The sequence below is a fragment of the Hypanus sabinus genome, chromosome 12 (genome assembly GCF_030144855.1).
Source record: "Hypanus sabinus isolate sHypSab1 chromosome 12, sHypSab1.hap1, whole genome shotgun sequence".
NCBI lineage: Eukaryota > Metazoa > Chordata > Chondrichthyes > Myliobatiformes > Dasyatidae > Hypanus > Hypanus sabinus.
In genome coordinates, this window is record NC_082717.1 from 98,407,904 (window position 1) to 98,420,639 (window position 12,736).

The window sequence follows — 12,736 nt, forward strand, 5'->3', positions numbered from 1 at the left end:
CATGGGATGATGTAGAGAGCTAGGAAGTGATAGGCTGAAGGAAAATGAGCTGGGGGAAGGTGGAGAATTATGGGAAATAAAAGAGAAAGAAAGATTGGGCTGGGGGGAGATTATAGTGAGGGGGAATAAAAGAGAGAAAGAGAACCAGACTAAAATTATAGATAGGGATGGGGTAAGAGGGGGCAGGGGTATCAACGGAGGTCTGTGAGTTAAATGTTCATGCTGGCAGGTAGGAGTCTACCTAGGGATACCTGCCCCCACACTTCTTCCCTCACCACCATCCTAGGCCCTAGACAGTCCTTTCAGGTGAGCCACCACTTCACCTGCGAGTCAACTGGGGTGATATATTGTATCCGGTGCTGCTAATGTGGCCATTTATACATTGGGGAGACCTGCTGCAGACTGGGAGATCGATTCGCTAAACACCGAGTCTCGGTCCTCCAGCGGTGGTGGGATCTCCCTGTGGCCACACATTTCAATTCCACAGACCACTCCCACTCCGACATGTCTGTCCATGGCCTCCTCTACCGTCAAGATGAGGCCACACGCAGGTCGATGGAGCAAAACCTTATCTCCCGCCTAGGTAGCCTCCTACCTGCCGGCATGAACATTCAACTCACAGACCTCTGCTGATACCCCTGCCCCCCCCTTACCCCATCCCTATCTATAATTTTAGTCTGGTTCTCTTTCTCTCTCTTTTTCCCCCCTCACTATAATCTCCCCCCAGCCCTACCTTTCTTTCTCTTTTATTTCCCATAATTGTCCACCTTCCCCCTAGCCCATTTCCCTCCAGCCTATCACTTCCCAACTCTCTACTTTATCCCTCCCCCCACTTCTTATCCCCCCTCGACCATCCCATGATACTTCACTCCTGATGAAGGGTTTCAGCCCGAAACGTCGTCACTACCTCCTCCCATAGATGCTGTCTGGCCTGCTGAGTTCTGCCAGCATTTTGTGTTTTTATTAATGACTGGTTGTTACTCCAAATTATAAATGGAATCCCATAGTTAGTATGCTGGGATTGGTCACAGGCCTTGAGAGTAATCTAACTATTGCCTTACTGAGAATAAAACACAGAGATTGACAGGGAGCTGTTAACGTTTGGTGGTGCTCATAGCAGATTTAATTTTATTTTGTCAATTCTGACATCAGTATTTTTTTTATTTTATTCTGACTCAGTGCTGTGGCTTGCCGCCAATGAAGATGGAGGGAAGATAACAATCACAGGGATGGAAAGTATTGTGGAACTAAGGGAACACGCACATGGAGGGAAATTATAATTAATTACCTTGTTGTAAAGAGACTTTGGAGAAGAGTGATCATAATATGATTTTGAACAGTGATGTTTTTCAACCTGAGAATTGGGTCTTTAAAGTATAGAGGGGAAATTGGCTGTGGTAGATTGGGAGAAATTAAAAGACATAATGGCTGATGCACAGTATCCAGTATTTACAGAAGTTACAAATTATGTTAAAGCAACTCTTTAAGACTCAAAAATGTATTAGAAAAGCTAAGCAAAATGTAGCTAAGAAAGTGAATATATAAAAAAGAAAAAGAAGTCTGGTAAGCTTCTGTGGGTATGTAAGAAGAAAAGAAGACAAAAGAGGCAAAAAATGTGTCCTTTGTCGACAAAGACTGGGGAATTTATAATGTGAATAACAATTAACTTAAGCACATACTTTGTGAATGTCTCTACAGAAGAAAACAAAAAAGTCTGCTAGAAGTATCAGAGAACTGTGTGTTTAGCAAGACAGAAGAAATGAAGAAGACACATGTAAAAAAAGTGGTGCTGAAAACATTGGTCAAAAGAAAAGCCAACAAATCTCAGACTCCTGAAGAAGGAGAAAATGAAGTTGTAGGATGTAACACACAAAATGCTGGAGGAACCCAGCAGGCCAGACAGCATCTGTGGAAAAGAGTAAACAGTTGATGTTCCAGCACAAAATGCTGGAGGAACCCAGCAGGCCAGACAGCATCTGTGGAAAAGAGTAAACAGTTGATGTTCCAGCACAAAATGCTGGAGGAACCCAGCAGGCCAGACAGCATCTGTGGAAAAGAGTAAACAGTTGATGTTCCAGCACAAAATGCTGGAGGAACCCAGCAGGCCAGACAGCATCTGTGGAAAAGAGTAAACAGTTGATGTTCCAGCACAAAATGCTGGAGGAACCCAGCAGGCCAGACAGCATCTGTGGAAAAGAGTAAACAGTTGATGTTCCAGCACAAAATGCTGGAGGAACCCAGCAGGCCAGACAGCATCTGTGGAAAAGAGTAAACAGTTGATGTTCCAGCACAAAATGCTGGAGGAACCCAGCAGGCCAGACAGCATCTGTGGAAAAGAGTAAACAGTTGATGTTCCAGCACAAAATGCTGGAGGAACCCAGCAGGCCAGACAGCATCTGTGGAAAAGAGTAAACAGTTGATGTTCCAGCACAAAATGCTGGAGGAACCCAGCAGGCCAGACAGCATCTGTGGAAAAGAGTAAACAGTTGATGTTCCAGCACAAAATGCTGGAGGAACCCAGCAGGCCAGACAGCATCTGTGGAAAAGAGTAAACAGTTGATGTTCCAGCACAAAATGCTGGAGGAACCCAGCAGGCCAGACAGCATCTGTGGAAAAGAGTAAACAGTTGATGTTCCAGCACAAAATGCTGGAGGAACCCAGCAGGCCAGACAGCATCTGTGGAAAAGAGTAAACAGTTGATGTTCCAGCACAAAATGCTGGAGGAACCCAGCAGGCCAGACAGCATCTGTGGAAAAGAGTAAACAGTTGATGTTCCAGCACAAAATGCTGGAGGAACCCAGCAGGCCAGACAGCATCTGTGGAAAAGAGTAAACAGTCAATATTTCAGTTCCTGATGAAGGGTCTCAGCCCAAAATTTTGACCATACTGTTTTCCATAGATGCTGCCTGGCCTGCTGAGTTCATCCAGCATTTTGTGTGTGTTGCTCAGATTTCCAGCATCTGCAGATTCTCTCTTGTTTGTTACTTGGATTGAGAACTGGTTATTGAACAGAAAGCAAAGAGTGTGAATAATGGGGTCAGTCTCAGAGTTAGGAGTTTGTGACTGGTGGGGTACAACAGGCTCTGGTGCTTGGGACTCAGTGACTCATGATTTGTATTCTCAATTTGGCTGAGGGTATCAAATGTCCTCTTTTCAAAAAGGAAGATAATACACAATTAGGTGGGATTGAGAATAGTAGACTGTGGAAGTAAATAAGTTTCAAGGGGGTGTGGTTACACGGAATGAGCGGGTGAATTAATGACCTGTGGAATATAATTGTGGAGATGTACATAACTAAAAAAAGATGACAGCTTGGGTAATGTCAGTGTACAAAGGGGCCCAGATGTACACATGTGGCTGAAAGCAAAGGAGTGATGAGGGCAAATGGTTGGTAATGGGAAGGCAAGGTATACGCACGCAGCAGTCATTGCCTGCACTATCCTCAGGTTTACCACCCCCTCCTCGGAGACAATGTACTGAGATACGACATACAGGATGCTGTTAAGCCCACAAAGGCTCCACTGACAGAGTGAGGAACAATCAATTGTTGGACAACACTATTTTTACCTGAGGGGTTGCTTGGCTGAAGTATGGGGATCCCAAAGTGCTGACATTTGCAGAAGGCATTCAGAGTCTGGCCCTTTGCATGGGGAAGTTGCCTCCTGTCCACACAGTCCTTCTGCAGCCTGGGCAGGTTCCTCTGCCACTTCCCTCCTCCCTGGGAGGACTCTAGCATTCCGCTCTGTCACAGTAGTATGCAATCATTCGGTAACAGCACTCCCCAGGGGCTGGTAGAGAGTCAGATTCAGATTTATTTATCACACCTACATTGCATCATCTGCATGAACAGCCAACACTCCCCGCACGTGTCATTGCACATTATGGTGATGTAACAGGCCCACAATGCTTGACAGAACAACACAGAACACAACAAGCGACAAAGCCCCGTTCCTCCTGCCTCCCACCAACATACATACATGACCATCTATCACAGTCTTCAGCCTCCAGGCTCAGTGCACCAGTACACTCACAGACATTGGACATTCCCCAGTGGACTGGCAGAGGTTCCCAGGCCCAGGCTCCAGCCATCAGGCCTTGACTACTGGACTTCCAACTGACCTACAGGCTTCGATCCAGTCCTCCAATTGACCTTTAGCCATCAATCTTCAGTCTTGACCCAGGACTCTCAGATATATATGATAGCCTGAACTCCAGGCCTCAATCATCAGACCTGTTGAAGAGACCCTGAATGCCAGACCTGTAACTCTGGTCACTTCTCCATGGATTGTCACCTTGTCGTGGTGGAGAAGCTTGTGTGGTCCTGAGATCCCGAGAGCAATGCCGTCTGGAGCTATGCTTCTGGTAGGGTCACCCATGGCGGTAAGGTTGAGGGTGAGGTACCTGACAAAGAACAATCCAACCAAGACCTCAACGGAGGAACAGGCGGATGAAGTTACTACGAATTCAACGGCTGTGAAGGCGGATGAAGGCCACAACAAATCCATCAGCTCCAATCGTCGTGGTTTCCATGCCATTGGAATCACTTGGTTGATTTGTGAAGTATCGTGTGCTTCTTGGAGTGCAACATGAAGTACACGTTAAACAAATACACACATAGGCGTCTTGGCTCTGTGGAAACGGAATAAAGACCATCATCCTCAACCTCGAAGGACTGCCACAACGAATTCTGGTCAGCTACTGGACTTCAAACACAGAGCAGAAGCTCAGGCCTAGACTCTGCCCCATCCTCCAATTCCCCTAAACCCCGACCTGACTTCTAACTCCCTTCTCTGACCCCAAAACCATTCCTAAAATAAACTAAAAGCTAACTAAATCTGGGGGTTGTAACTTTGGGGCCACTTCCTGAGGTCAGAGCTGCGAGGAATTTTGTTTCTGTAATATCCACTGCTCCCAAATCAAACTGGGGTCACATGAGAGGAGTGCATCAATACTGGTTTGGGACGGCTAATGAATTTCACATTACTTTCAGATCTTTGGATGTAGGGGTTTGCTGGGAATATCCTAACACACAGACACCATCCCGTCTGATGTTTTGGACACTATACCCCTCTTGTTTGTGAGGATCCCACAAGCACTCTGTCCCCTTTAACATCACAACTAACATCTTTACCATTATTCTGCAAACAGCAGTAAACACTTGGATACATTTACAGCAAACTTTAATTACATCTGACTTAACTGATGCATAAAATTATGATTCATTCCATCTGTCTAGTTAACAGGTATATTCTCGTTTGCAAAGTCTCCTGAAGTATGAAGATCAGTGGTTAGACTTATGGATGATTGAGTTATCATCACCTTCTGAAGCCGAGTCTTAGAGTTGTCGGGGCAGAGGAGCTGGGTTATTTGGAGGAGTGCATTTACATCAATCCCTCTTTATTCTCCCCCCAATTGACAGAAATTCCTCCCAGATTCCTCCATCCACTCACAGACTAGAGACAATTTACTGCAGCCAACTCACCCGTGAATCCTCAGCCCTGGGTAGTCAGAGGAAACCCAGAGCACCCGGAGGAAATCCAGATAGCAGCCGAGCTCAGGATTGAACCAATGTCTCTGATGGCCGTTTTACCAATATGCTGTTCTCTTATCCCATACAGATATAGGTGAGCAACCCCACCAATGGCTATTTCTCTGTACCCTGGCAATTCATCCTCCCTGACACAGGCCCGAGGTCTCCACTTGCTCTCGTTTGGTGTTTCCTACCCTTGTTGAATCCAATTCACTGCATTGCTCCACTCTGTGTCAATAGCCCTGTGACTTTTACCCTTGTCCAATTCCCTTTTGAAAGTGCATAGGCCATACAATTTCAATCTATCACTAAACCTACTCACATCTTGCCTTCATTTGGAGTAATGATTCACCACTTAAACAAACCTGCTTATTTGGATCTTCTAAAGATTAAAGTCAGCCTGTGTTTAACCACCCCAGACCTCCAGCGAGTGCAAATTAGCTCCTAACTACTTTATCAGAGCCCATATAACTTGGAATGTGACACAGTTGCTCATTATTTATGAGCATGTATGAGTTATTTGACATGGATGATCATGGTCTTAACAAATTTTTCTACAGAAGTGGTTTGCCATTGCCTTCTTCTGATGGGTGACCCCAGCCATTATCAATACTCTTCACAGACTGTCTGCCTCACATCAGTGGTCACATAACCAGGCCTGGTGATCCATACTGGCTGTTCATACGACCATCCACCACCTCCTCCCATAGCTTCACATGACCCTGATTGGGGGGCTAAGCAGGTGCTACACCTTTCCCAAGGGTGGTCTGCAGGCTAGTGGAAGGAAGGAGCACCTTACACCTCCTTCGGTTAGAGACATATCTCCACTCCACCATCCTAATGACACAATACAGAGAGAAATATGAACCTGACATTAGTGCTTGAAGTTAATCTATTCACGAACTGCTGTCGGCACCATGTGTTGGTGTTGTTGAACGAAGAACAACTTTCTGGTAGGTTCTTTCTGAAGTATTTTGCTTCCACCTGATGGAGCAAGAAAATAATCGTCACAGAATTGTGAACATGCATGGCTTCATGTCACGGAAGGAGGAAACTACTGCAACTCATGGCTCTTCCAGTGTTGTTTCAATGTGTGTTCTGTGTGTGTGTGGGGGGAGGGAGGGGTGACATTCTGCCTCAACCAGTCTCAAGGGTGATTTCCAGACCCCAACCTGACGAAGCATAGATTTATTGTTATCACTTGCACCAAGACGCAATAAAAAAACATTTGTGCGCGAGACACCCAGACAGGTCATGCCACATGCAAGTACCTTGTGGGAGTAAAAGCAAAGACACAGTGAAGAATGTACAAAGTGTAGTGAAGAGAAATATATCATGTCCAAAAGTCACAGTGAGGTAGATTGGAAGGTCGGGGAACTAAGATGCTGAGATAGTCAGATGGCAAAGAGGAAATACACATCTCCATCACCCAACTAACCCCACGCCTCCATCTCCCAACTACACCCACACCCCCACTACACAACCACACCCACACCCCCACCACCCAACTCCACCCACACCCCCACTACACAACCACACCCTCATTCTCACCACCCAAATACACCCACACCCCCACTACACAACCACACCCACACCTCCATCTCCCAATACACCCACACCCCCACTGCACAACCATACCCACACCCTCACCACCCAACTACACCCACACCCCCACAACACAACCATACCCACACCCCCACCACCCAACTACACCCACACCCCCACATACTCACCACCCAACTACACCCACACCCCATCACCCAACTACATCCACACCCCCACCACACAGCTACACCCACACCTCCATCACCCAACTACTACACCCACGCCCACACCATCCAACCACACCCACACCCACACCCCCATCACCCAACTACACCCACACCCCCACCACCTAACTACACCCACACCTCCATCACCCAACTACTACACCCACGCCCACACCATCCAACCACACCCACACCCACACCCCCATCACCCAACTACACCCACACCCCCACTACCCAACTACACCCACACCTCCATCACCCAACTACACCCACACCCCCACCACCCAACTACACCCACACCCCCACTACCCAACTACACCCACACCTCCATCTCCCAACTACACCCACACCCCCACTACCCAACTACACCCACACCTCCATCTCCCAACTACACCCACACCTCCATCTCCCAACTGCACCCACACCTCCATCACCCAACTACATTCACACAACCACAGCCAACTACACCCACAACCCCATCTCCCAACCACACCCACACTCTCACCAATCTTCTACACCCATACACCTATCAGCCATCTACACCGAAAACTCCCTCCATCCATTTAAACTTACACACTGACCACCCAACTACACGCACATGCCAATTACAAGGGAGATCAATCAGCAGGAACAATGGGTGTAAAGCTCTGGAGTTGTCTGCATCTGGTTGTGGAAGCTGAGTGGTGAGTGGAAATGGATGAATCTCTAACAACCTGTGGAAATGAGGCACACGAGGAAAGGACACAGAAAGGGAGGTGATGTCTGAGGCAGATCAGTCATGACCACATTGAATAGAGGGCAGGCCAGAGAGGCCAACTGGCCTACCCTCTTGCCCTTGTTTTGTTGTGACTCTATCATCGCCCGTGTGCTGGGATATTCACCAGTAGCCACTCACCAGTTGATGTTTTCAATCTTCTCAATAGTGTCAGGTAAACTCAATCCCTTTGTCTCAGGCAGGAGAAGCACCAGACCTCCAGAAACCAGACCAAATACCCCTGGGATGGACAAACAGGACATGGAAAGGGTGGTGAAAGTCAATCTCACATTGAGCTCATTATAATTGGACATTTTCATGAAATGATGCACTTAAAGCTGCAGAAAGCTGTGGACACACCCCAACATTGGAGAGTGAGTTATGGGGGCAACAAGACGAGTAAAAGAGCAGTCCCTGAGGAATGTGCCTGTCATTCCAAAAGGAAAAAGATAATGGGTTTAGGGAACGTTGGTTTGCAATGTACCTCCTTGGTTAAAAAAAAAAGGAGGTACATAGCAGGTATAGGCAGGTAGGAACAAAAGAGGTACTAATGGATTATAAGAAATGTAAGAGAACACTTCAGAAAGAAATCAGGAATGTTAAAAGAATGCATGAGGTTACTCTAGCAGACAAGGTGAAGGAGAATCCTAAGGAATTCTATAGATACGTAAAGAGCAAAACGTTTGCAAGGGACAAAATTGGTCCTCTGGAAAATCAGAATGGTAATCTATGTGTCGAGCCAAAAGAGATGGGGGAGATTTTAAATGGATTTTTTGCATCTGTATTTAATTGGGGGGCAGGCACAGAGTCTGTAGAAGCAAGGCAAAGCAGCAGTGAGGTCATGAACCATATAAAATTACAGATTGCTGTCTTGAGTGGATAAATCCGCAGGGCCTGACAAGGTGTTCACTCAGACCCTGTGGAAGGCAAGTGCAGAACTTGCAGCGTCCTTAGCGACAGGTGAGATACCGTTGGATTGGAGGATAGATAATGTTGTTCCGCTCTTTAAGAAAGGCTCTAAAAATAAACCATAGAATTACAGGCCGGTGAGCCTGACATCAGTAGTGGGAAAACTATTAGAAGGTATTCTGAAAGACCAGATATATGAGAGTCTGGATAGACAGGGACTGATTAGGAATGATCAGCATGGCTTTGTGCGTGATAAGTCATGTCTAACCAAGCTCAGAGTTTTGTGAGGAAGTTACCAAGAAGATTGATGAAGGCAAGGCATTGGATATTGGCTACATGGACTTTTGCCGAGCACTTGACAAGGTCCCACATGGAAGGCTGGTCAGTAAGGTTCAGTCACTTAGCCTTCAAGATGAGATAGTAAATTGGATTAGACATTGGTTTTGTGGGAGAGGTCAGAGGCTGTTCGTATATGGTTGCCTCTCTGACCGAAGGCCTGTGGCTAGTGGAGTGCCATTGAGATCGGTGCTGGGTCTGTTGTAATCTGTAGCAGTGAACTGGATGATAATGTGGTTAACTGGATCAGCAAATTTGCAGATGACGCCTAGTTTGGGGGTGTAGTGCTCAGCGAGGAAGATTATCGGAGCTTGCAGCAAGATCCAGACCAGCTGGGAAAATGGGCTGAAAAATGGGAGATGGAATTTAATGCAGACAAGTGCGAGGTTTTGCACTTCAGTAGGTCCAACCGGGGTAGGTCTTATAGCGTGAATGGTAGGGCACTGAGGACTGTGGTAGAACAATGGGATCCTGGAACATAATTCATTGAAAGTGACAGCACAGGTAAATAGGGTTGTAAGGAAAACTTTGGGCACATTGGAACAGGTAGATGGGGTTGTACAGGAGATGGAATGTTATGTTGAAGTTGTAAAAAACAATGGTGAGGCCTAATTTGTATTGTGTGCAGTTTTGGTCACCTACCTACAGGAAAAAAGTAAATAAGACTGAAAGAGAACAGAGAAAATTTACAAGGATGTTGCTGGGACAGGAGGACCCGAGTTATAAGGAATAAGTTGGACTTTATTCCTTGAAACATGTAAGATTGAGGGGAGATTTGACTGAGGTACACAAATTTATAAGTGGTATAAATAGAGTAAATGCAAGCAGGCTTTTTCTACTGAGTCTACTGGGTGAAAGACGAAATGTTTAAGGGCAACATGAAGGAAAACTTCTACACTCAGAGGGCCATGAGGGTGTAGAATGAACTGACAGCACAAACAGTGCATGAGAGCTTGATTTCAACATTTCAAAGAAATTTGGATAGGTACGTAGATGGGAGGGATATGGAGGGCTATGGTGCAGGTGCAGGTTCACTGGAACTAGGCAGTTTAAAATGGTTTGGCATGAACTAGATGGGTCAAAGGGCCTGTTTCTATGCTGTACTTTTCTATGACTCAGTGATCAAGTAGGCCGAAGTCAGCATGGTTTTCTGAAGGGGAAACCTTACCTGACAAATCTGCTGGAATTCCTTGAGGAACTACAGGCAGGATAAACAAAGGAGAGTCAGTGGATGTTGTCCACCTGGATTTTCGAAAGGACAAGGTGCCAGACATGAGGCTGCTAAACAAGACCCCATGGGATAACAGGAAAGATACTAGCATGGACAGAAGATTGACTGATGGCAGGAGCCAAAGAATGGCTATCAAGGAGGCCTTTCCTTGTGCTACTGGTGACTAGTGCTCAGTGATTTGGATAATGGAATTGATGGCTTTGAACCCAAGTTTTCAGAGGATACGAAGATAGGTGGAGGGGCAGGTAGTGTTGAGGAAGTAGGGAATCTGCAGAATGACTAGACATATTAGGAGAATGGAGGGAACGCTTCCTGCAGTGGGGAGAGTCTAGGACCGGAGAGCACAGCCTCGGAATACAAGGACTGTCCCTTTAGAACAGAGGTGAAGAGGAATTTCTTTAGTCAGACGGTGGTGAATCCATGGAATCCATTGTCACAGACAGCTAAGGAGGCCAGGTTATTGGGTATATTTAAAGTGTAGATTGATATGTTCTTGATTAGTAAGTGTTTCAAAGGTTATGGGGAGAAGGCAGGAGAATGGGGTTGAGGGGATTAATAAACCAATCACGTTGGAATGCTGGTGCAGACTTGACAGGCAGAATGGCCTAATTTTGGCCTTATTGTCTTACACATACACACACAGGTATTTAAACTCCTGTCATTCCATGTGATACATGGGGCATCAGGAGATCAGAGATCAGTTACTCTTTCAGCTTTCTGTCGTTTGGACAGAAGAACCAAGATAGGTTGATAAATCTCCGCAGGGAGTATTGGTGGGAAGGTTTCTGCAGGTGTGAGGGCACACTTTCTGCAAGGGCTGACCTCAACTGCTGCGTACTCACCGAAAACCACGAGGGGCATTCTCCGCCAGAGAGCAGACAGCCTGAAGACGACGAAGGGAGAGAGTACCCCGCCAAAGTCAGACAGCGACGCACAGAACGACACAGCGAAGCTCCTGCCACAAAAACAAACTCTCACTCCCCTCCTTGCCAGCAGCTCTCCCAGCCTCCCAAAACCCCCACCAGTCAACATTTCCTTCACTACCAGCATGAGATGTCCGAGTACCAGCCTTATCCTCATCTGTTGCTCACACATCGCGTACCTCCAGATGTGGCTTATGGACTGGGGTGAGGAACGTGAACTGTGCCCTCTTCTCTATCTTCCCCACACTGCCACCACAGAGAGCATCCTCACATCAGCCATTACCACCTGGTTTGGTGCAGCATCCTTATGAAAACTACAGCCAGCTCTCAGGTCAGCAGAAAAGGTCGCTGGTTACAGTCTCCCATCACCACTTGTATGTGTCCAGGGCAAAGAAGCGGGCAGGAAAACCATTGCGGACATGGCCTACCATGCAAACTGCCTTTTCCAAAAGTTCCCTTCCAGAAAGCACCAGAGGGATAGTAAAACAAAAACTTCACACTATCTTAAAAGTTTCTTCCCCAGCCAGTTAATCTGATCAACCTTTCTAGTTTGTCCACCCCAGCCCCCTCTATCTATTACCTCAATCACTGCACTGCATTGTAAACACTTTAAACCACCTTTTATAATACTGTTCACATTGTAAATGCACGCTGGGATTTTATGTATTTGCTCTTGGTTCTTCCTTTCCGCACCTTGTGGTGCATCGGGCAGTAGCCTTGCTGTTTCTTTATCATTTTTGTCCTTGTTTTATGAGGTCAAGTTGCTAGTTAGATGCTCAAGCCAGCCTGGATGGAATGTGGACAAGGAGCTGGCCGGATTCAGATCCAGGACCACTCGCCTCAAAAGACCGATGTGGATGCCATACACCACCAGCCAATTTGCACATTTTATTCCATATCCACACTTTAACTTCTAACTTCACTGTTCATTTTATTCTTTATTCTTTGTAATTGTTGAATGTTGCTTTATGTTGCATGTTACCCCCTGACCATGCAAATTCCTGTTGCATGCAAATGCGGGTGGTGAATAAAGCTGACCCTTCATCCTGAGCTCAGCTGTTCTGCTTGTGATCAGTGGTGGTTTCTCTAGCGTAGAGGATACCACACTCTGAGCACCGAATGGGATACTCTAGAGTGAAAAAAATACAAGTGAATCATTGCTTCACCTAGAGGCAGCGTCAGGGTCCTTGAATGAAGGGAATAAACAAGGAGAGAGGACCCCAGTGTTGCACAGTCTGTAGTTACAGTGCCCGGATACTCTCCACACTGATGTGTGGTGGAGAA

The 12,736-nt window shown here is 46.4% G+C and overlaps 1 protein-coding gene across 5 annotated transcripts in view; it reads right to left on the minus strand.

Annotated features, from left to right (window-relative positions):
* Positions 1-3,794: 3,794 nt before the first annotated feature.
* Positions 3,795-12,736, minus strand: part of LOC132403175 (solute carrier family 22 member 2-like) — a 43,369-nt gene continuing 34,427 nt past the window's right edge. For 3 of the 5 annotated variants that reach the window (XM_059986533.1, XM_059986535.1, XM_059986530.1), the window contains 3 exons: positions 11,372-11,484; positions 8,195-8,294; positions 3,795-6,514 (listed from right to left, as the gene is read on the minus strand). In XM_059986533.1, coding sequence (XP_059842516.1) covers positions 6,427-6,514; positions 8,195-8,294; positions 11,372-11,484 — 301 coding nt within the window. In that variant the 3' untranslated portion in view covers positions 3,795-6,426. The remainder of the gene's footprint in view (positions 6,515-8,194; positions 8,295-11,371; positions 11,485-12,736) is intronic. The other 2 variants (XM_059986531.1, XM_059986534.1) reach the window with 2 other exon arrangements.